Genomic DNA, 24,242 nt, shown 5'->3' with positions numbered 1-24,242 from the left:
GTATATTTGTGTATAAAGTCATATTTTTATTGTTTCCTCTTAGTAGGTCAGTTATTTAGCTAACACACCAATTTTAAGTGGTATTTAGCTGGTGGCCCTTCTCAGATACAATGGGAAAGGTAGCTACTATTTCCATGACAGAGTCACTGTCGTCCATTATTCCCAATGGTTGTCATTAGAACACATCTTCCATTTTATGTGTAAAATTAAAGGTGAGATGAGCAAGCAAATCTCCCTGATAGGCAAACTCGGGTTGGAGAGAACTTCCGAAGCTCCAGGATCCTACCATAACTTATTCTGGTCGTGGAGGCAGGCAGGGCTAAAGGCTTCACCTTCTCCATGATGATGGGTGTGGGAAAACTCAGTTACATGGGCCTTTCAGGATGTCTTTTTTCCTGGAGGCCCATCTTTCAGGGTCAAAGCAACAAGGTTTCAGGTAGGGAACTGGAATTTCCATTTAAAGCACATTTGCGAGGATGTATTTTGTAACATCAGGGTAAGGGCTGGCATAACTGGCTAGATGAGAACTGGACAGAGCTAGGATGATTTTATGAGAGTTTACAAGTGGCTCAAACGTCTTGAGTCAGGTACGAGAGCGAGCACATGTGTAACACAAAGGAGATAATAAAGGTGGAATTTCTGGTCTCAGCTCCGTCCTTGCCTCAGCTTAGCTGGTAACACATGTTCGCTTTCTATCAGTTTTCTAATCAGTGATGACAATACTGTGCCTTGTGCATCTCACAGAAATGCCAAAGGAATATCTGAAATGACATTTATGAACCAACCTAAGCTCATTCGAAAGGAGTACTTACTAAGCATAAACTTTAAACATTATATTCAGGAAATTATTGGCAAAAGACACCATGAACCCCTTCAAACCCCATTTCAAAATTCATCCCTTCTAAAAAAGCTTTCCTGATTAAACTTACTCATTTCAGTTGCTGCTGCTTCTTCTTATTTTTATTATTATATTATTATTTTTAGCACCCTGGCATTACATCCACATTGTATATTTCACTTTTTGCCCAATTATACTATAACATCATCTGTCTTGCTGCCACATTGGAAACCTCAGCACCAACCTGGCTCCTCCCTATCACTCACCCATCTCCAGCCAGTGACAGAGTCTGAGCAGGTCCGTCACAGAGCGCCCTGGGACCCGTGGCACTTTCATGGCACTGCCACGGCCTGGTAAGCCATGAGTTCCTTGTAAACCTCAATCGTACTTTTTGACTTTGTAGTCTTAGTATTTCGCCTAGAGCCAGGCACATAGGAGGTCCTCAGTTAAGTGCGTGCTAAATAAATGGGTGAAATTATTACTCTGCATGCGCAACCAAGGATCAGCAGAAAACCAAAAGTTGCAATGACTTTAGGTCTGTAGGTAAGCAATGACTCAAGAAGTCTACACAATTACAGTCCAAAACAGACCACTGTATCTGGTATAATCATTTATAGCTTCTAATATTTACTAAAAATTTATTTTTTAGTTTTCCACATTAATAAATCACTTCTTTGTTAGTTGAAAATTATTTTCTTGGTTGAGACTACTCTTGCTCAAGTTTCTTTCAAGAAAATTCTTTCTCCTTCTTTTATCCCCCACAAGCCACAAAAATGTTTAAACACAAAGTACTCATAAATTAAGTGCCATGGAGTCGATATTAAAGAAGGCAAATTGAAATGTGCAACTTATTTACGATGAGATGGGCTTGGAGGTGCTCAGGCTACAGAATTTCAGGGTTCGAAGGGCCCGTGGTTGTTGTTGGAGAGAGGAACTTACTGTCCTGCCTCCTTCTGTGGCTGCTTCTAACAGCAGCCATGAATAGACAACGACCCATTTGCCAAGGGAAAAGAAAAGCATTCATAGACAGGAAGCCTGGAGTAAGAACAGCTCTCACTCAGCCAGGTTACGTGACTAAAACAAGGCGGGTAAAACTTTCCACTCAGCAAAAGCATCAATATACCTGCAGCAGTGCTGGCAAGGCACTCTGTCAGGTGTCTAGGAAGAGCACCTTTGGAAGCCCGGGGTGAACATTCAACCCCGTGCAACAACTTCCATTCATTCCTAAGCGCTGGTTCCAGGGATGGCCTGGGTAAGCCTCCTTTAATCGGTGAAGGGTCAGTGGACCATCGGAGCCGACACCTGCCCCACCAGAGAAAATGGCTGCAGGCTGGGAGGCGCTGCATGTACAGGTACTCCAAGGAAAGGCCCAAGTCGCGCAGCAGTTAAGCTTGGTTCTGGGGTCTGAGAGCCCTGCCTTCAAATCCTTATTTTTCCACTTGCTAGCCACGTCACCCTTGGACAAGTTAGTTAACCTTTTAGAGCCTCAGTTTCTTCATTTGTCAATAGGGAAAATAACATCAGCACCGCAGTACTATCTGCCTAAGATGCTGCAAGTGCTCAGTTAGTAGAAATTATCATTATATTAGTTACTTCTGGTAATCCACAGTCACACAAAATATTATGGTTCCAATTTACATACCTCCTAAGCCACATAGGTTTTCCAGACTTTAAACAGAACAAAAAGTGAATGCCTGACAGAATGAATCTTGGTCAAATGTCCGGCCGCCCTATTAAGAGTTGATAAATTTGAGTTTCCACAGGGGCTACTGTTCCATTCTCAATGTTTTAACTGGTGTTAAAAACCGGTTCCCTTAAGAAACAGGCAACGGGGCGCTGTGGTGCTGAGCAGCATAAACACTTGCTCTGGTGGTCACCGTCCCTCCCGGCCCGTGCTTTGCTGTGAGTTTCCCTGGGGATCTGGGTGGCAAGAGAGTAAGATTCCTAGATTGGGTTACAGAGGCAGCTGGCAGTGTTTCAACTGAAGTCTACTCTATAAAGTCTATAAATTTACTCAGAATCAAGTTACCAGCTGAGTGGGGGTGGGAGGGCAGTATATAAAACCATGGAGTTCCAAAACAGAAAAATAATAAATTAGGTTGAAATTTTTATTTTTATTTATTTTATCTTTAAATTGAATTTCTTGGGTGGCATTGGTTAATAAAATTATATAGGTTTCAGGTATACAATTCTATACTACATCATCTGTATATTGTATTGTGTGTTTACCACTCCAAGTCAAGTCTCCTTCCATCAACATTTATCCCTTCTTTACCATCTTCTTAAGTTAGGCTGAAATTTATACGAAAGACTTAACATGTGATTTACCTGTGGGCCAGTTCCTGGTTTCAAGTGAAAACCAAAAACAAGTTCAAGGTTCACTATTTTTTCCTCATTTTCCTCAGGTTCACCTCCTGAGTCCTAAAACAGAAAACCAAACACCATTTATTCTAGAGAGAGTTTTTACTTTTACTTCTCATGTAAAAGAGATGATTTCTCAGCACTAGTTTTTCCATTCTAATCTCTTATTTAACTTTTCGTTATTTTTGGATTAAACTTCAAATTACAATTACTTAAAGCAAGAGAAATTACATCTTATGCTTCTGAGAACTTTCCCAATCTGAGAACTACAGATTGAATGTCACCGTCTGACATTTTTCACAGTGCATCTTGCATTGTGCAATTTTACTCTAGAAATGCACTTAGCACCTGGAGATGCACTGAAGAGACTTTGCCTTGAGAGTTTCACAACCCTGAACATATTTACAAGCTGTTCCCAAAGAGGAATTATGCAGTTTTGAAAGCGTATGTGGATGGAGGACCAAGCAGAGGAGCAAATGAACCTTCTAGGGCTTAGAGATGGAAAACCATAACTGTTAGTGAATAAGAAGAATTCTGTGTATTAAGGGCAAGTATCTACTAATTTTATAACACCGTTATATACCTTTAGACTATATTCAAAAGAATAGGTCACATATATTCATATTTGTTGAAACAATAAACCTTCTGCCTCAAAATGCAAGTGAATGTCCAGAGTTGTAGTGTGTGAATTTCTTCAGTGACTTAAGAGTTAGACAAAGGTCACCAGAGCCAGGTGGGAGGCCAGAGGTTGGCACTTCCATCCTCTAGCCACTAAGGTGACAATTGTGGTTCTTATCATGAATGTATTGTTAATATTTCAACTTTCAGAGAATAAGGGTATTCAATTTAGATGCATTCTAAGCTCCACTCAAAGGGCCTTTTGTTAGACAGATATGATTAAATTTCACTTCAAACAACAGTTCCCGGCATCAGCAAATTTAGGTGTGGAGGTAGCAGGTGCACATGTCAATAAAAGTGGCATATTCTCAGTAAGAAAAAAGCTTACTTACCTTGATTAGTGGTGGGAAGTGAAACAAGTTTAGATAATCATGGGTTAATTTCTCAATGGCTGACTGTAAAAAAAAAAAATCACATGACTTTATTAATGATCCGATAATGCCAAGAAGATTAAAATTATTGTGCACATATAAAGGCATTCTTTATTTATGTTGTTCATAAAATATCTTGGGGATGTTAATATCCAACATCTATTGAGAATAAACCTGATTGTTCACAGTATTATATGCAGTTTGTAATTATTTAATGGAACAGGAAGATATTTAAGAATTTAAGTCTCAAACGAAACAATAAATAAAACCATTCTTCAAACACTGGTATAGTAGCGACAAGTTAATGCTTCAGCACATAGAATGCGGTTGTCACCCTGAGTAACTGGGAAAAACAACAAAGAACATGAATATATCACCAGAGATTTTTCATTAAGGCTGAACTCTCACTAAAGAGTTTGTTGCATTGTAAGGGCTTTTCTATGAGTATGTGTTCAAAGCTCCCTTCCCCAATGAAGCACAAAGAACTCTTAAAGGAAAGGAGGACAATCTAAATTATGATTCTTTTTTATACTCATCAGGTATAATCCAGCTTTTCTGTGAACTGTACATACCACGTAGAGAGTAGAAAAGTGCCAATGGGAGAAAAATTAGATGCATTTTACAAAATGAAATGAAAGCTGTTGACACTTGACAATGTAATGAACACTTACTGGATGTTCAGCCCTACTCCCCGTACGCGGCCCCTCCACACGAGGGCTGCCAGGCGCAGGAAGAAGGGAGCCCAGACAGGCTCAAAGGGACCGCTGAGGAGCAGAAGTGTAGGTGGGAAGACTGCTCCAGTGGCTGGCCTTATGACCTACCGTCTGAGGGCTGACGGCCTCTTTAAGAAGGCATGCAGCAATGTTGCGCCTCAGTGAAAGGACCGAGAATGAAGGGCCCATCTCCGACGAGCACGCACGCGCGTGTCTAACACTTCTGACAAGCACCGCAAGGACTCCTCTAGTCTGGAGATACTCATCCCGTATCCTGTCCCAAAAGGCCCAGCTTGAAGCATCGTTTAACCTCAGAACCCCAAGAATATATGCAGGACCCTCCCAGAGCAAGTTTCAAGGGCTGTTTTTCCTTAATTTCCCCCTCTCCTAGAAGCTTATTGGTCCAGCTGAGTTTAACGGAGTGTCACCTGTTGACTGAGCCCCCACTGCGAGGCCACTCTAATACAGCCGGGTTCTGGCAGTTACATGGAGGGTCCACATGCCTGACCTTTGTGACTCATCACCCTGAGAACCAACTGTCTTTACGTGCACATGCAGACTCACCTGGGAGCCTTAGGGGAGCCCTGGGTCCCCCCAGAGATGCTGGTCACACCCTTTTTCTGGAGCTCAGGAGCAGAGGATACCGCACTGACCCCACCCCATCTGGCAGCTTCCAGCAGTGGCTTTTTCCTGCGCAAGTGTTTCTTGGCTTCTCTACAGCATGGGCCCTATTTCTGTAAAGCATTTTCAACCTCTGGCGTGGGTGACACTATTCTCTGCTCCCTGTGCCACTTCCTACCTGCAAACAGCTCTCTTAACTCTGGGGTCCTTCCGTCTCTCCATTCGCATTTTCTACACTACACTAATAATAATAAGACTACACTAGTGAGGTCTTATTATTCTCTGTATCACAGCCTCTGAACTGGTCTTTCAAAATCTAGCCTTTCATTCCTAACTCACTTTACAACTTCCAGAAGCAAAGTATTAAACATGTCAGTTCCCCAAACTTCCAACTCTCCCCACCAATCCCAGATCCCAGATCCCAGGGCAGATCCCAGATTTAGGCCAGAGGTAGTAAGCTCTCCACCTGCTTCTTGATTGCTGTACCCCGAGTTCTCCCTGCCTCTAGGCTTGCATCGGACAGAGACACCCACCGTTCCTTTACATTCTCTTCTGCTCTCTTTGCTCTTAACTCCTTATTGTCTCTGTCTAATCAATGGTCTTTCCTTTCCTGCTCCTGTCTGCATTCCAAATTCTGTGCTTCCTTCAAGATCCGGCTCAAGGGCCAGGCACTCGCTGCTGTCTCCCCTCTCCGTCTCTCTCGCTGCCCCTCCCAAGCGGAGGTAATGAAATAGCTCCTTTCTTCTGAACTGCGAAGACCCTATATTATGAGAAGTTGTATGTACACGTTTTATTTCTTCTCTGGGACATAAATTCCTTTGGGGAGAATTCTTCTTTCTGTCCTCTCAGGCCCAGTCTTGCAGTTAGTAGGCATTTACTGAATTTGTTGAGCAAGAACGTATTTGTTGGACATCGCTTGCGTTAACGATACCAACTGGCATGGAGGGGGCGCTCTGGTTGTCCTAGGCAACGTCTGGGGATATTTAAATAATGATGGGTTTCAGTGAGCTGTCTCAGCTTGCCACCCCCTCTCCCCCTGGCTGCTTCTTAAAGGATGTTGGTCCTTTTTCAAAGCCAACAGAGGTGGGAGCATCTTATTGGGTAGCTGCCAGATAACCTAAGATTTACCAAATTTCTCTCTTGGAAGCCTGAAACTTCTCTGTACCAGAGAAAATAAGTTTTCCTACTGTAGTCCATCTAAGCCAGCACAGATTTTGGGGATGAATTTGCCCACACCCAGAGGCCGAGATTGTTATTCGCCAGTCTTTGAGGTGTATGTATATGCATGAGATTTCCTGCCCATATGCTGAGGGCGAAAAGACATTAAGGTTAAGGCTAAGCCATGATGCATGGGGTGCGGAGGGCTGTAAGGATGTCCCTTACATGGATCCAGCACCCACATGATGCAAGGAGACATGTTCTCTTTGGACAGCAGGGAGATTTCCCTAGAAAGGCCAGTGCTGAGAGCTCTAATGGAGGTAAAGGGAAAAGTAGGTGGCATGTTGGTTGAGGCTTTGTGAGGAAGTGAGTTTGCATAGGAAGCTGCTTTTCTACATTTCCTTCTTTATTCTAATTCTCTTTCTAACCTGTGCCCGCGCCTCCATCCACCCACACTGGGATTGAGGAGGCTTGGGGAGCAAACTTGATTTTATCCTAAGATCTTGCTCTTAATGATCATGTCCACACAGATGCCAGCAATTCTTATTTGGTTTGAGTAACTAAAAAAAACAAAAAACACAGATAAATCTGGTTGCTAAACTACCAAAAAAAAAAAAAAAAAAAAAAAAAGCAACAACAAAAGCAGAGATATAGCTTTGAAGCTGTTCAAGGCTCAAGTTGTGGGGCCAGTGTTAGAATTGCCTGAGAAAAAGAGGGATCAGAGTGAACATATGGTGGTGTCTCCCACAGGTCAAAATTATGAAGACTGCAATTGAACCCACACTCCTATCATTTTAGGTACTGCGGGGGCTGAGGTTTCGCCCAATCCATGAACAAGTCCCGGTATCCTTAGGGATTCCTAATGGATAACTAGCCTCTTTGGCCTTAAACGAGGTTGCATCCTGCTCTTTTGGCGTGGGATGTCAGTTCTGCAGGCACCCCGCTGCCTCGTACCCAAGTCCCCTGCACACTGGGCTCTCCCCCACCCAGGGCCTTTCCATGGGCGTGCTCTACCCCGGGACACCTCTTCCTCCATCGCCTTCACCTGGTTAACACCTGTTTGTTCTTCGGCTCTTAACTCCTTCATAATTCTTCACAGAAGCCCTTCCTCAGTCCAACCTCATCTCTTCTTTGTGACATTTCTTACATCTGTCATTTTACCATTATTGCAGGATTAATACCTATCTTCGCCACTAGACCAGACACTTCCTGAGGACCTGGGGGTGATATTCAGGTGTATCCAGGTGACTTCTGCTGTGTCAGGTATTAACACTTCTGTTGTGGATTATAAGGAAAAAGTAGGATCCCATGGAAGAAGCAGCTAAAAATCAATTGGTATGGACGTAGTTCCACGCAACCAGCGCAGCCCTGCTTCTGTGCGCAGCTGCCAACACAACACCTGATCTGCTATAGGGCAGGAGCTCAGTGAAGAGCTGTTGACTCTCCTCCTTTTCTGAGGTACCTTTAAATGAATGATATGCCCCTTGGAGACAATGCCCATGTCTTTCAAGTCTTCCTCCTCCAGAAGAAGCAGTCGCTTTCCCGTGATGTTGTTTTCCTTAAACAAGCTTGCATAGATGCTCATCTCTGCTGAAGAGTCACCTGAAGGGAGCGATTAGAAGGCAGAATAAAATGAGACTAAATTGTGTACAAAGCAAAGTTAACTCCATGAATTAAGAAGGTAAATTATTCTACTTGCCTTTTCGGACGAGCTGCTGAACCCAAAAATACTGTGAAAGAGAGGACACATATAGTTTTGAAGATTCATACATGCTCAGTGGCCAGACTTAACAGTAACACCTGTAGTTCTTGATAAAGTAAAATATCTTTAATTCTTGGTTCAACCACAAAGGTAAAATAGAAAATTTTGTTTTTATGATTTTAAGATTTCAAGCGTTCAAACTAGAGCTATCCCTCTTTTGGGGGCTCTTGGACACGTGAGGGACATTGGTTTTCTTTCTTATTTGGGAGATATTTAAAAATCCTTTCAAAAATGTTCTTATAATGATTTTCAGTTTGTCTCCCCAGGGCTATGGAGGGGCACTGGTTTACCCGGCCATTGTATGAGTAACAGGGACCACACAGCAGTGGACAGAGAAATGGGTAGATCGTGTCCTCTGTTCTAGGCCTGGTCATGAAGTACTTATGTGGACCAAGACAAGTTAAAGCGTGGAGCTTGCTGTATAGAATGAGGCTGGACCCGTGACCGTCAGTCCTTTAATTTCACCTGGTACACATTTACTGGCAGCTTCTCAGAGTATCCTGGTCAAGGGAGACCAAATGGAGGCCAGACCCAGTCCCACCAGTTCTCTGGGGTGTCCTTGATCCTGGAATTTTATTTAAATGGTTTGAAAACCACTGAACCCCAAGCAGGGCAAAGACTAAAAAATAGCCTTCTAAAAATTTTCTTTTCAAATTAGATACATCAACTTTGCAGCTGGGGAGAATGGGATTATATCCATGCCTGTGAATAAAGGATATGCTAAGTCCTCTTTCCCTGTTAGGCAGGGCTGGTAGAAGCCTTAGAATCACTGGGGCTCAGACAATGGGGCAAAAATAGATGCACCTGGTGCCAAGTGTCCTTTACTCATAGAAGCCAGAGGTCAACAAATGTTGAAAGCGGTTTTCCTTCACCAGAACACAAAAGGCAGGGAGGGAAATGCCTTGGCCCAAAAACCAGATTGAGTTGGGTAAACAGACCTTTCCAAGAGTTTCTAGTAGTAAGCTTGCACCTTGTGGCAGGAATCTGCTAAGGACAGCATTATAGCTTTTGTCTTCATTTTGATTTAATGATACCTTGAGCCTAAGCCCCTGAGAGGTCTCTGCTCAAAAATTCTCAGACCTGGTTTTCACTAAGGAAACAGATACAGAGATACAACAGGCTACGTAGGATTCTTCCTCAGGGTCCCTCCCCAAATGTAGGGTGTAGCACTTGACTTAAGACTGCCCACATTCTCTCCAAAACATGGGGATTCTCTGGCTCCAGTTGTCTGAGAGCTCATGTCCATCCTCCTTGGGAAGGTCAGAGTAAAGGAGGCAAAAATGAACCTGTCACGTTTGAGCTGACCTAACGTGGGAAGGATACCTAGTGCAGTGGAATCACCTTTACCGAATCTTTCTCTATTGTGGTTCAAGTCCATCCCTGGTAATCTTAGGAGAATTTAAGATAATTTTTTTTAAAAGTGTGTTTATTTGGTACCCTGGATCAGCCCTTTAGTTTTGTCATTGGTATTCATTATTGTATTCTGGAATACCTTTCTGAGCAAATAAGGAGGTGGAATCCTCTTGTAAGATTTGAAGAGATACTTGCTTTGCTCTTCAGGCCTTATTTTAAACATTACTGCATTAAAAACAGAAAAACATGGAATCTGTCAACTTCTAGTTCCTAAGGCCCAAGCCCCTCTAGCTGCGTCTGTAACTTGTGGACAAATTTATGAAATACCTGCCCCCATCAAATGAGGCATTAGCAGAAGCAGCTTACCACGTCATCTTCAGTCCACGAGCCAATTTCGAAGGAAGGCAGCAGCTGCATGGGAAATACGAATGAAATTTTTAAGAAGTAATACTCTCATTGTCTTTTTGGTTCTTCCCATTGTCTAGTTTAGCTCTCAGGTGCTACTCTGGCTTGTTTCCTCTTCCACGTGAGATTGGATGGAAAACAAGGTTTCTGACCTTAAGAGGAATTTTTCAGTGCTCCAAGGATTTTGCCCACAGAAGCCAATCAAGTGTATCAAACTCTCAGTAAGACTTCATTGCACCTTTTTCTTTTTAGACTTTTTTTTTTTTTTAATTAGAGAGAGAGAGAGAGGTCAATTTGTTGTTCCACTTATTTATGCACTCATTGGTTGATTTTTGTATGTGCTCTGACCAGGGATTGAACCTGCAACCTTGGCGTATCAAGGTGACACTCTAACCAATGGAGCTACCGGGCCAGGGCCCAATTCAGCGCACTTTGTGAGCTGCTGTAGCCAGATGCTGTACATCTTGAAATTTTCCTTGGTCGGCACTTGGCACACAAAGAGTCCTTTTATAGCCCACAATAGGTCTTGGCAGTCAAGGAATTTCTGACATTTGTCAGATGCCAGAGCCTTCCTTGGAATTTGCAGTCAATATGAGGATTGTTTGGTTATTAATTCTAAAGCAACCATTTAGTAACCAGACGACTCATGCTTATTCTTACAGGAGAATTTCTAAGTGTTTAACTAAATGTTCTGTTTGCAGGATATCTTTTAAAACCAAATATTAGGATCCATGGATGAAAAAGGACAAGTGGAAGTAGAACTCTTCTAAGAAGTCCAGGTTGCAAATTTGCTCTAACTAAAACAAAACAAAACAAAACAATACAAAACAAAATTCCCTCCGTGTCAGTGCACAAACATGAAAGGCAACTTTGCAAGAGGACTTCAGTTGGCACGATTTTCAGAACCAAAGAGCTACTCACTTCAATGTGTGCCCCATTGCCATAGAGAAAATAATAAATGCCTATGCGATATGAAAAACAAAACCAAACCCCGGGCCTCCTGTGACTTGGTTTAGAGTTTGTTATAGCCATTAACTTTAACATACTTGTCAAAATGGTTGAAGCTTTTCATTGAAATGGGGTAAAACAGGTATGAATTACATGTGGAGGAGTTCAAGGTCACCTTCATCTTGGTTTACACTCAGGGTCTGGCAGAGCGCCTGGCACACACTACCTGGTCAATTTTTGTTGAACAATCTGTTGAATGAATAAAACTGAAGGATGCATTTAATAAAACGCTAAATTCCCTGGCATAGCGTTCAATGTCTGTGGGTTTGCCAGGGAAAAGGGAGGGTTTCATAGATTAAGATGAGGGACGGGAAGGCACAGTGGCTTGAGCTGGGCACTGCAGGGAAAGGAGAAGAGCGGCGAGTGCAGGTGGGGAGAAGCAACAGGGCAAAAACACTGGCAGTGAAGGGGGCAGGGGGAGGGAGGATGAGCGGGGCACGTTTGCCCACGCAGGGCACCAGAAGCAGCATGTATATGTCTAAGGATACAGGGAAATTAGACCGGCTCTGGGGGGCTAGGCAGGATTTTTTTTTAAAAATCCACTGGTTACAATGACTATGAATGTGTAGGATTTGAGTAACAAAGGTAGGCTGTAAGGGCAGAACTCACTACTACTCGCTGTGTACTCTGCTGCCCCCAGGTACTCCAGTTCCCTCGGGGTGGCCCCTTCCCTCCTCTGAAATACCTTGTGTGTGTAGGAATCAGTGGTCCCACGCACTCACCTGCTTCAATAATGCAGAAAGGAAAACGATGTGAGGAATAGGATCTAAACTAAACTCCATCCAAGAAAATACATGACAAGTTTTATTTCTTCATAGGGCAGCTGGGTACAGCTGCAGAAACATGTCATTTCCCTTTCCCATCAAGGAAACAAATGTGGAGTAAGAACTTTTTTGATTAGTTCAAGAAACAACAGACTAAGTTCCAGAAATGTTTCCCTGCATCAGGGCTGGCTTTTACAGGGAGAAGAGGGATGCGCAGCACTTTGATTTTCATACCATTCTCAACTGTTGTGCTAAACAAACTTGGTAAAGAAGTGTTCTTGATTAGAATAAAGGCTGCCAATGAAACAACTAATCAATACCAACACCTTTGGTTTTCATGTCAAAGGGAGAGAAGAGTTTTGTCGCACTCTGAGGATGCTCATTAGGCTGATGCCAAGGGAAAGGCACTGGGTTGTGGCAGGACTGTCTCTCTCTTTTTTTAAATCCTCAACTGGGGGTATGTTTTTAATTGATGAGACACACGGGGTGGAGCGAGGAGGAGAGAGATACGAAAAAGAAACATCGATCGGTGTTGCCTCCGCAAGTGCTCCTACCGGACACCGAACCTGCAACCTTTTGGTGTAGGGGATGATGCTCCAACCGACTGATTCGCCTGGCCGGCCCCGGCCAGGCAGGCTCCCGCAGGATGCTTGCCAAGAGCAGTGAGAGGAAGGCACTGCTTCAAGATGGTTTGGATTTGGCAGGACAGGGGATAAGAGTTATGACCTCCAGCCACACAGTGGCTCACCATTTCCTTTATGTTTTCTGTACCTTGTGTCAGTGCATCTGCTGTAGGGTGAGTCCTAAGCCTTTCTGTCTCTCTTTGGGGATTAAAAAAATATCCAACTTGTGACTGCTCTGTCACTTTACAAACCCATTATTTACACTCCAACTGATATCAGGGGAGAAAAGCTCACACTCATGTGCATGTGTGTGACAGCGACTCCTTCAAAGGATGTTGGGAATCAAATCTAACAAAGATGTGATGATGTACACAGTAACACATAACAAAGGGATTTACTGTTAAAACGTTTATTGTAAAATGGAGTCTTAAAACAAAGGAAAGCAAAGTTCACATCAAAATGAAATTTATGACACCAACTTGGATTTTGAATACATTGTGGACTTTGTGCTGGAATATCAAATTCCAACTATGAAGTCAATAACTGAGTAGTCTTACCACACAGGTAATCTTCCATACAAACAATACACAAGATTTTGGCATAGAACTTGCTCAGAGTAACATTGCAATAGAATAATTGAGAAAAAAATTTGTTAAAAAAACAATAAAGTGATAATGCCATCTATTCAAAGCTCACACTCAAAGAGTATAAATATTTTCTATTATTTAGTACAAAAAATTTAAAACAGTGTAAAAGCAATATGTGCATTGTATTGTATCTGACATTAAAAGATGTATTATCCTACACACGATGTAAAATAATTAATGTAGGTGTTTGAAACTCTAATTTGAAGTAAATAATCACATGCCAGAAAGCTCGTCACAGGCAATAGAGTGCAGAGTAAGTCAGAATCGGAGGAAACGTAGCTAGTCCTCCAGATTCCTGGTAGACACTCATTTTTCATCACAGAAATGGTGCATCTATAGGTGGCAGGCTATGCTACAGTCAAAAGAACAGACCAGAGTCTTCGCTCTGACAGTGCTTAAAAGTTAAGCTGGAAAAGTCTTACTCAAAAGCAGCAAAAGGTACCTGATTATAGAAAAATTATGCTCTGTTATATATGTGGTTTGGTGAGACTGCTAATTGCAAAAGGCTGTAACAAGTTTAGTGTATCAAAAAAAAAAAAATTAAAGTATCAATATTTAACTCAGAATAAGTTTTAAATGATCTTTCATGAAATTCTTACCACTCCAATGAAAATTCTAAAAATAAAGTTATATACCTCATAGTGCTACAGAAATCGTTCTGGATCACTCCCAAACCTTGCCCCTGCCCCCACCCCCAATTCCTTGATTTTAATGGGGATCATGTTAAAAATCATGGGCGAAAAAACGGCCTTCAGCAGTTCCACAACATCAGAAACAAGAGGTGCCTGCAACCTCTTCCCATCGGTTACTCATGTAAAATATTAAATTGTGACCTTACTAAAAAATAAAAATAAAAAAAAAATTGTCAGGAAAAGAGCCCTTTTAAATAAACCTGGCTACGCCGCAGAACTGTAGCCTAGACAATGTTTTTGTTTTTTTATTAGTGTGGCTTCGTGTAACAGGAGAGTAAACTGAGCTGTTTCATAAAGTTTCCACCAGCATTGCCACAGGGATAGAAACCGTTTCCACAAGTGGGGGATTTAAGATAAATGCCACAGACCTACAAAGATCAGACTGTGTAGTTGTCGTAATTCTGCAAATGCATCTTTTGACGTGGGTGATTCTGTTTGGGTTCGGGGGAAGTTAGATACGGAACTCTGAAACTACCAGATTTATTAGCAAGTTTCTCCGTGGAGGAAGGGAAAATGGGTATTTTGGATGGAATTCTTTATGGGGTGCAACTGTCCCTGGCATTTGGGGTGTTACCATTTTTGGCACTGGGCGCTAAATACCCCCCTAGTCACCACAACAAGCAAATCTACGGCTAGCGCTCCCGAATGCCATGAGGTGCCACCCCTGCCTCTGGTGAGAGCTCTTAGCTGGGTGCCATCAGATTCTATGTAGCTGCCTCTAGGAGCAAAGGGAGGGAGCTGAGAGACGAGTGTATTTTCAGTTGCGCGGCTCTGACAATTATGGCTACACTTCAGAACTTCAATTCTCATTTCGAGTCTTTGAATTTCTCTTTTTATTTCTCTTCTCTTATAAATGTCTCTTTTTGTAAATCAAATAATTGGAGATAAATTCAGCATCGATAATTTGCCATTTCAAAAACTGATCTGAAAAGTGAATTACAAGCTGCACAATTAACTTCAGCTTTAGAGATTATGCATATGGCCGATAACCATTTCTTTTAAAGTCTTCTCATCTTCACAGAGTGAGACCAAGTTAAAATTCAGTTTATATGATGCAGGTTTCAGGGGTGTTCAAACCCTTAGAAAGATGCTGATTTGGAACAAAGAGTGAAATAGCCAGGGCCATATGGTAAGGACCTATAGCCTAATTCTCAGCAGAGAACAATTCCAAGCTTATCGCTGAGGTTATCAATCTGCTATATCCTAAATCCTAGCAGTTTCTTGACGGCGGAGTACTGAGTTATAACCATCTCTGGAATATTGGTGGAAAATAACAGGAACTGAAAGATTAAAGAAATATTACCTAATTATTGGTAATTCTGGGCCTGGATACAAGAGTCCTATTACTTTTATCTTTTGGCTCTATTTGACTTGTTATTAATGCAGCAAAACTCAATGTATAATCATAACAGACTTATAAATAGAGGAAAAAAGTCAGTTTCATTCAGTTCATATGTTCTAAATTTATTGCTGATTATCCCTAAATGATGGGCAAGGTTTACATTCTTCCATAAAGGGCACAGATCCCAGAAGCAGCCCAGAGATGCCCTTGTCAGTGAGGCCTTTCCTGACCACACAGGAAAGCACCTCAACAATCCCCATGTACCCTATCCTCCTTTCCTGCTTCATTTCTCAGCAGGTGCTTATCAAATGTTTTCATACTACATTATACATTAGTTTTATTTATTGTTGATCTCCCCTCTCTAGCATGTAAGGTCCGCAAGTACAAATATTTTTGTCTTGCTGTTGCCTAGAATAGTACCTGGCACAAAGAAGGGGCTCAATGAATATCTGTGTTATGAATGACTTTATCTCTGCCTGGTAAAATGTGCAAGAGGCCTTTTAAAAAAAATTTATTTTTAATTTTTTTGTATTTTTTTTCCCGTTACTATTTAGCACCCTTATAGCAAGAGGCTTTTCAACTATGCTCTTTGGCTCCCTCTTCAGGTTGCTGAGCCATAGTGTCCCAGGGCATGCTGGGAAGTCAAAAGTTGAGAACCCTCCCCTCTGCTCCACTCCAAGATTTTCTGCTAGAGTGGCTTATCTTGAGTCAGGGAGCACAGTCAGCATGCTTATTTAAGTGCGTGCCGACTTGTCACCAGCACCATATTGTGGTGTGCGTGTATCTGTATCTACGTATCGGATGGGGTAAGTGGGGAACCCATTTTCTAGGCAGGAGGCTCACCTCCTCTTTCTGTGTTTACTTTGCCTGTGGGTGGTAGCTTCAAAGAGCAACAGAAAAAAATCTATGGTTCAAATTCTTTCCTGAAAATGATTCACTTTTAAATTGATCCCATACTAACAAAATATCAGTTGAAGTCTATAGGTTAGTTTTCTAGAAGGTTATCGAAACCACTTTGTTTTCAGTGCCTTTTCACTGACATAATTACAGTAGATAATATTAACTGACCATTTACCATAGACCTGGTACTTAAGTGCTTTACGCGTAAATAATAATAATAATAGTAATAATAATAATCCTCACAACAATCCTTTAAAGTAGATACTATTATCATTCCCATGTTAAAGAGCAAACAGACACATAGAGGTTAAATAATTTGCCCAAGATTGTACAGTACGTAGACCCAGGGCTTTGAATCATGATCTGATTTCAGATCCCTCTTTATCACTCTACTCACATAGGCTGTTCTACATCTCACACCCAGAACATTTTATTCATTATTTTTCTCCAAATAAAGCTGGAAAAATGTACCGATCATTTTGTAGTATTTTTCAGCTTTTAATGGGGATTAGAAGCATGCCAAGCTTCAAATTCCAAGAGGCTTTTTATGATCAAACATACTTGGAAATGGTATTAGATAATATCTATGATGATATCCTTTCTTAAATCTTCCATAAAAAGAATCACCGGAAGTGCTTTGATTTAATAGTCAAATGAACAGCACTGCTCTCCCTCCAATTTAGGCTGAAAAAGCCTTTGTTCTTTTGCCTTTTTTAAATATAACTAAAAATGTTCTGTCGTTTGTTTGTCTTTTTTTTTTTTTTAACGGTGTTTTATAGTTTAAACAAGCTTTAACAAGTCAGTGATAACATTTGGAGAATCTCTCTCTGGCTACCCAGGTTTTTAGAGCAGCTCCTTCATCTACTTCTCTTTAACACCGGCATCACTTAGTCAGGGTTCAAAAAAGAGAACCCTGGAAGGCTACATCTGACATAAAAAGAACCCTTCATCTCACACTTTTGCCTAAGTAATGAAAACTTATCTTTGCCATTCCTTTTGTAACATTTCCTTCTTTAAAAAATCTGTACATGTCTTTCAAATCCGAGATGATCGGCCCCTCTGGAAAACAAACACACATACCTGAAGGGCAGAGAAGGCCCGTCTCAACACTCACGCTGCCTGGAAGTACCCCTTTAAGTCCATCTCTCTCTTTCTGTATAAAGGAAAAGGTAAGCCTTCGATGACAGTGTGCTGCTGTCAAGAAGCTTCCAGGGCTAGCACTGGTACGGAAGCCTGTGACATCTGCTGCTGTTTTCAAATTAGACTATTTCTCCTTCAACTGTACTATTGAGAACATCTCTCACGTCTTACTTTGAATAGTTGTGCTATTAAGTATAGAAAACTCTCGGCATTTAGGTATTTCTGAAGAGGTATTTGTTATAACCTTCTTTCATCCTGCTTTTCTTATGTTGGCTTTTGTAGTCACTATCAATTATTTCTGACAGTACAGTGTATTGCCACAAGAAAAAAAAAAAGTAGCATGTTACAAGAAAATCAAGTGTCAAAGAAGAATTAGGAGTTAAGAGTGCTTGTTCAAAATGTAAGTTTTCTTAAGCAACTGAATAAACGAAATCAAATCAAATCAAATATAAGCTATCAAGGTATTCATTAAAGAAAAAGCCGGAACACCATTAGTTAAAAAATACTATATTGTATATAGAATCACCAATTTCTATAATCAGGCACCACATTTGCTGATTCATATATCTTTTTGGCTCAATCGCCCCCTTCCCCCCGCCATTTTTCTGTAAGCAAAAGCAAATCACAAGTAAAATCAGTAATGACTGTCATAAATGTACTTGGCCTACAAATGCAATGCTTGGTTTTCTACCTCCTTACACGTTTTTGTACAGACTGAGATAACAAGTTTCTTTTGTTTTTCCAAACTTTTTCAACTTTATTACTTTGCTTTCCGCTTTCATTCACTATTATTATCCATGTCATTATCCTCCTCATCACCATCATCATCATCATCGTCACCTTCTGACAGGTCAAAATCACTGAACCCCAGGGCCAAGTTCACCTTCTTCCCCTTTCTCTTAGATGTGGTTTTGGAAGAATTCTGCTTGGCTTGCATGTTTATCTGCATCCCAGAATGCAGCACAGCTCCTGCTTTGTTCATTGAGAAGATATCCCCAAAGCCCATCAGCATCATGGCCTGCAGACTTGGGTTCATGCCATGGCCCTCCCCGTTACTTGTTGCTGTGATCTGACATGACATCTCTGCACTGTTTGACTCCTCTGTTTTAGATTCAAAGTAAGACTCCTCAGACATTCTTGCAGCAAGAGGCAAGAGAAGCTATCACAAGGGAAGAAAGGACAGAGGTAAAAAGAGAAATTAGGACCAATTTAAATAAAGGAAACAGATACCACAAAATTAGCGGGCACTGCACAGAAGGTAAATGATTAGGAAAATAAATGAATGTAGGGAATTACGTGAGAATTTATTTAATGGCAGATTTGGCTCCAGGGTATTTCCCATAATTTATAAATGACAGAATAAATCACAGCCAAAAGTATGCAAAGCACTGTAGCAAGCCAAATTTCAAATGAGAAGAACATTGCAAGTTTTAAGCCTTCATTTTGCTTAAAACAAAACAGTTTTTAGGATTTTTCTTAATTTTTCCCAATTTCACTTTCACAGAGAAATATTAGTAATTATTATATTAAAAAGAAATTAAGTAGGCATGACATCTCAAGCAAAAATCAAGAAAATGCGAAGAAGAAAAGCTTAGAGGAAGCATGCAAACAGCTCAGCAGTCAATATGGCTCTAGGGATGTGTGGGTCATTAATGACCCTTTTAGCTAGATTAGTATCTGACTCTAAACTAAAAATGAGTCTAAAATTCACTTGTTTCTATCTATTATTTATTACAACCAGAGATGATATAATACTAGTTATTCGATTTATGAAATAATTTACTTGTGAACAAATTCTAGATCCTGTCTCTAACATTTATGTTATAAACAAGTAAATAAAGACATATGAAAATTGAGAGGAAAGGGAATTACTATTAATTTAGATTGTTACCTTTTGCTCTGTTGTTTGCTATGTAAGTTTTCTTCCTTTAGCATAACTTTTTTTTTTTTTTTAGGAATTCTCTTTTTCACAGTGGATACAAACATTTATTTTCTACCTTATGTAAATACTTTGAACAGTCATCCTATTTCCATACATGTTGGTCGGATTTATTTTGGGAGTAAAACTGTTTGGCTCTGCAAAGTGTTACTGCTTCTTTTTTTCTTTCCAAATAAACAAATTAAAGCATATATTTTTGGTGCTGTTTAAATGTGGGTATATTTGTGACAAACAATGTACAAATATAAAACAGTTGGGTGATCTTTACATTCTGCGTGTAAAGATATTTTTTTAAGGGACAATTTTCTAATTTTTAAATTAAAGTTGGAGCCAAGTTTTTTAAAAAAATATCCTACTCTATTAAGAAAAGACTGCTGAAGTTGTTAGTTCAATAAGAATGTCATCTAATTCACCTAAAAAAAAGTACCAATTATATAGAAAAAATTGCTTTAGATCCTTTAACACTGAAAAGAGTATATTTTCCTTGTAGTCAAATTTCCAAGCTTCTCAAATTTGTTTTCTTTTTTTAAAAGATAATAAATTTATTTATTTTTAGAGAGGGGGAGGTAGGGAGAAAGAGAGGGAGAGGAACATCAATGTGTTGTTGCCTCTCGCACGCCCCCTCCTGGGGACCCAGCCTGCAACCCATGCATGTACCCTAGACTGGGATTCAAACCTGAAACTCTTGTGTTCCCAGGCCAGCACTGAACCCATTGACCCATACTAGCCAGGGCTCAGATTTGTTTTAAATTGTTAGATGTTCTCAGGAAACTCTTTGTTGCTTACTTATTTTATTATTTAATGGGTCCTTTCTCACATTATGTTCAGATCTCAATAAATGTCTCTCAAATAAGCTTTCATTGTTAAAAGAAGTAAGTTTTTTATTTTTTATATCAAGATATAATAATAATTAAAAATAAACATTATTCATATTTATGTATGGAGAATTCATCTTCCTAAATATCTAATCTTTTAATTTCAGGGAAGAAAATAGTTGTCCTTCCTTGAAATAAGTCCAACCATACAATTTTAAATGATATATTTCAATGTTAAACTTCTATAATTAAGATGAGGCTACCAACAGGAAATTTAAACCTCCAGCCACTTCCTTTTTAAAAGGTTTACTTTATCTTTCTCTCAGAAACCTTATTGAAAGTCATCTAGAAACTCGTGTGAGGATAAAAGAAAATACCTATTTATAAAATACCTGAGCACAAACTTTCTTTCCTTCAGAAATACTAGCTCTAAGCAGAAGAGACATTAAAAGCAAGTATGTAAAGAAAGAAAACATAGCCCTCCTAAGTAAAAGAAGGGAAGAAAATCTCAGCAAGATGGTGCTTCACGCTGTCCATTATTAGACGGCAGCCCTCAGCGCAGTTCCTTCACAGAACGTTTTCTGGAGTTAAAATGCAGCATACAACCTACTGAGCACTCAGTGTTTCATTCTTTATTACACAGCTATGTTACTAATAATAGCAAGAACATGTGCAAGGCAGCCCATAATTTCTTAGCAAAACTAATGCCATAAACCAAAGAAAGGTTCTAAAGCATACTCTAATAGGTGCTTTAAAGTTTTTTCTTACAATGCTACATTTAGAGTCACGCCATGCAATGCTTCATAGCTTAAGATTTCAATGTACTTAAAAAAAAAAACCCAGCTCTCAAGAAGCTGGCCATATTTCTACCTCTCCTCAGCTCTGGGAAAAGCAGTGCTCCCTGACGCATCCTTAGGGGGATACTTTTTGAGTCTGCCTCTTGGTATCAACTCAGAGCAGGAAACTTCCCTTGACATCTTTATTGGGAGCCAAGTTAAATTCACTGAACTTTCAAAATGTGCTCCCTTTTTAATATCCATGATAGTCTTGTGTATAGCAATTCAGTTCTCACTTTGGGATTCCCTGAATAACCAAAGTCATTTTTGAAAAAGTTAAATCTAATAATAAACATTTGCCTTCACTGTAATTTCCCTTTTTTGGATATCAGGTGCTTCTCCATGTAAATTGGAAAAGGAGGCAAACTATTTTATTTTTCAGACACTGGAAAACATTTTGCAATTGGGCATTGGCTGCTTAATGGAGATGAAAACATTTAAAAATAGGAAAGCTGATAAAAGGTCACCAAGTGGAGGGTATTTGAGTGTTTTTTTTGGTATAATTGCCATAGCAACTATCAATAAGTTTAAATATATAACGAATATACTTTTAATCTTACCCTTACTTGTTATTTTAAAGTGGAGAAATAGGACCCATTAAAAACCTTGGTAAATCCAATGATAAATTTATACTTCGTTTCCACAATGATAAATCACTTAAAATAGAAAAGAGTGCTGAAATTCGATTCGACTTTTATATCTTGTCATTATATAAGCTAATGATAAGTGTGTAAATAGCACAATTCTTAAAAAGGATTATCTTACTTGAATGACTAAGCTTGGAAGAAACCGAGATATTTCCCAGGTGTAATAAATATTGGAAGCTAGTCCTGAGAGAAGGCTTTTTTCCAGTCTTTTCCTGCCCATGATCATAATGCTCCACTGAGTAAGGAACATTAATGCTTGTCATTTACATGCCATTAAATTAGCTCTCTTTTAGAAGAAAAACTTGGTGGAGTTCTGACACATCAAAGGCATTCTTAGATAACTAGCTGCCTTGGTGTTACATTTTTAAGTTACCGATGAACTTTAAAGGGTTAAACAGCATTAAGGCACATGTTCTGGGCATCTAGCAAATGATGTGAAAATACAATGGATTTTATTTTTGTAACTCTAATATATGAACACACTGACAGAGTAACAGTTTTTAGGGAAAGAGCCAGAAAGAGGGTAAGTTTTTCTTAGAAATTCCTGGCATTTTGTTAATTGATCAGAGACATGAGCTCGCTCCACTTGAGCATAAGTGTGGGCCCGTCCTAATACACAGGTGTTAGGCAGGAAGTGAGGAGGTGGCAGTGGGAGGGGGGAAAGCTGCCGTGCCGCCATGCTCAGCTGTGTCTTCTGGGGCGGGGGGAGGTTAGTCAACACAGTTGGGAACACTCACCGGGGTGTTGGACTGCTCCGTTAGTTTCTGCTCCCACATCTTCAGACGTCTTTCTCGTTCTTTGAGTTCCTGCTCTTTAAAGCTGAGATCACGTTCTAGTTTCTTCAGCCTCTCGAGAGTTGCTTCAATTTCACACCTGCACAGAAATAACTGGTTAAAGTCTCGGCTTTGCTTGAGAGGTATATTAAATGCTTAGTGTGTCCATCGGAATGCTTAATCAAGGCAAACGGCTAAAACTTGTGCTTTTAAACCAAACAGCAAACTATCAGACAATAACAAATCTTTTATAGCCTTCCAAATCAACGGCTAGTTTCTAGTTTGGAAAAGTAAGCTCAAAATACCTTAACAAAGCATTGAAGAGCCCTGGGGTGAAGCTGGAGCTATAGAGCCAGTGTTCTGGTTTAGACATTTAATAGATGCTTACATTCATCTAGCTCTTTACAGTTTACAAAGGACTATTATATAACGTATCTTATTCTCATAACAGTTCCAAGAAACAGTTGCTAATCTCATATACGGAGAGATGGGAAAAATGGTGCTCAAGTTAGGAGGTCAATATCACACCATTAGTAAATTCACGTTAGCCTATTCACTGGCTGAGTAGCTCAAACAATTGATTAAGCTGATTCTTGTTTCCTCAGTTGTAAGGGATGATCGTTATCTTACATCAGGGATTCCCAGCTTGTCTAATCCTAATAATTACCTATGCAGCATGTTAAACAAACAAACAAACAAACGCCCCCCCCCCCCCCCCCCCGGTTTCCTAGGACCCTTCCTTAGAGCTCATGATTCAGTAGTGTTGGATGGAGACCAGCAATTTCCATTATTTAATGAAAGATCTAGATAATTTTTACAATCAGGCAAATATAGGAAATCCTGGGCTACAGATACTCTAAAGTTCTTTTTAACTGTAATGATTTTATTTTATTTACTTTTTAAAAAGATTTATTTATTTTTAGAGAGGGGGAGGGAGGGAGAGAGAGAGAGGGGGAGAAACAACAATATGCGGTTGCCTTTCATGCGTCCCCCTACTGGGGGCCTGGCCTGCAAACCAGGCATGTGCCTTAGACCAGGAATCGAACCAGCGACCCTTTGGTTTGCAGGCCGGCACTCAGTCCACTGAGCCACACCAGCTAGGGCTAACTGTAATAATTTTAAAAGAAAGTTCCGTCCTCAATCTCTATAGGCCAACCAACCTCACCACTTGGAATAATATGTCCAGTTACAGAAACCTGTCCCTTACAGAAACCGAAACTGGTAAGATGGCTTAGTGCAAACTGTATTCTCTTTCAGGGCTCTCATAATGTTTAAGTCTACATCTATGCTCTGAGAGCTGGAGTTTCTTTCCCTTGAATTTCTGAAGAGCCTGTGAGGAAAGCAACAGTAATGCAAACATGAGAGAAAGAAGGAGAAAGGGACAGAGAGAAATGGGGGGAGGCGGGGAGAACCCAAGGGAAGAAGGGCTGGAGAAGGCTCATGGAGAGAAGGAAGAGGCTGGAAAGGGGACTCGTGGGTTAGCCGCTGAGTGCTGCCAACAGCTGCTCCCAGGCACCGCTAAGGCACACCTGCATGGCACACTGGGCGATACTTCAGATGTAAGTTAGTGAATATCAGTAACCACAATCTCCCTTTTTTATTTCCAGGGGAAATGAGAATAACTGGAAAGCTTACTCCAATGCCCTTGAAAATGAGAATGAAATGAAGGGGAACAAAAAGGATTCTGGGTAAAACCCCAACTCAGGGAACAGCTATTGAGGTGGGTCTGGATTTGGGTCTGACACTTTACTTCCCTGGTGCCATTTGAAAATTACAGAACAATATAGTGAAGTCACACTATAGTCCCTAAAGAAGGGCACTAAGTCAGCTACTTCCAGAATTATGACTGATCATAA

At 40.5% G+C, this 24,242-nt stretch overlaps 1 protein-coding gene across 3 annotated transcripts in view; it reads right to left on the bottom strand.

Moving 5' to 3' along the window:
• Positions 1-24,242, bottom strand: part of MAP3K20 (mitogen-activated protein kinase kinase kinase 20) — a 154,150-nt gene that overhangs the window by 24,577 nt on the left and 105,331 nt on the right. For 2 of the 3 annotated variants that reach the window (XM_054562706.1, XM_054562707.1), the window contains exons 11-12: positions 22,351-22,486; positions 13,049-18,535 (exon numbers count right to left, since the gene is read on the bottom strand). In XM_054562706.1, coding sequence (XP_054418681.1) covers positions 18,155-18,535; positions 22,351-22,486 — 517 coding nt within the window. In that variant the 3' untranslated portion in view covers positions 13,049-18,154. Of the gene's footprint in view, positions 1-3,166; positions 3,260-4,209; positions 4,273-8,202; positions 8,343-8,439; positions 8,471-10,221; positions 10,267-13,048; positions 18,536-22,350; positions 22,487-24,242 lie in introns of those variants that run through there. The other variant, XM_054562708.1, reaches the window with a different exon arrangement.

The sequence above is a fragment of the Pteronotus mesoamericanus genome, unplaced genomic scaffold (assembly GCF_021234165.1).
Source record: "Pteronotus mesoamericanus isolate MK-2021 breed Mesoamerican mustached bat unplaced genomic scaffold, CSHL_Meso_final scaffold_651, whole genome shotgun sequence".
In the NCBI taxonomy this organism is placed as follows: Eukaryota; Metazoa; Chordata; class Mammalia; order Chiroptera; family Mormoopidae; genus Pteronotus; species Pteronotus mesoamericanus.
This window is presented reverse-complemented; position numbering and strand designations above follow the sequence as displayed.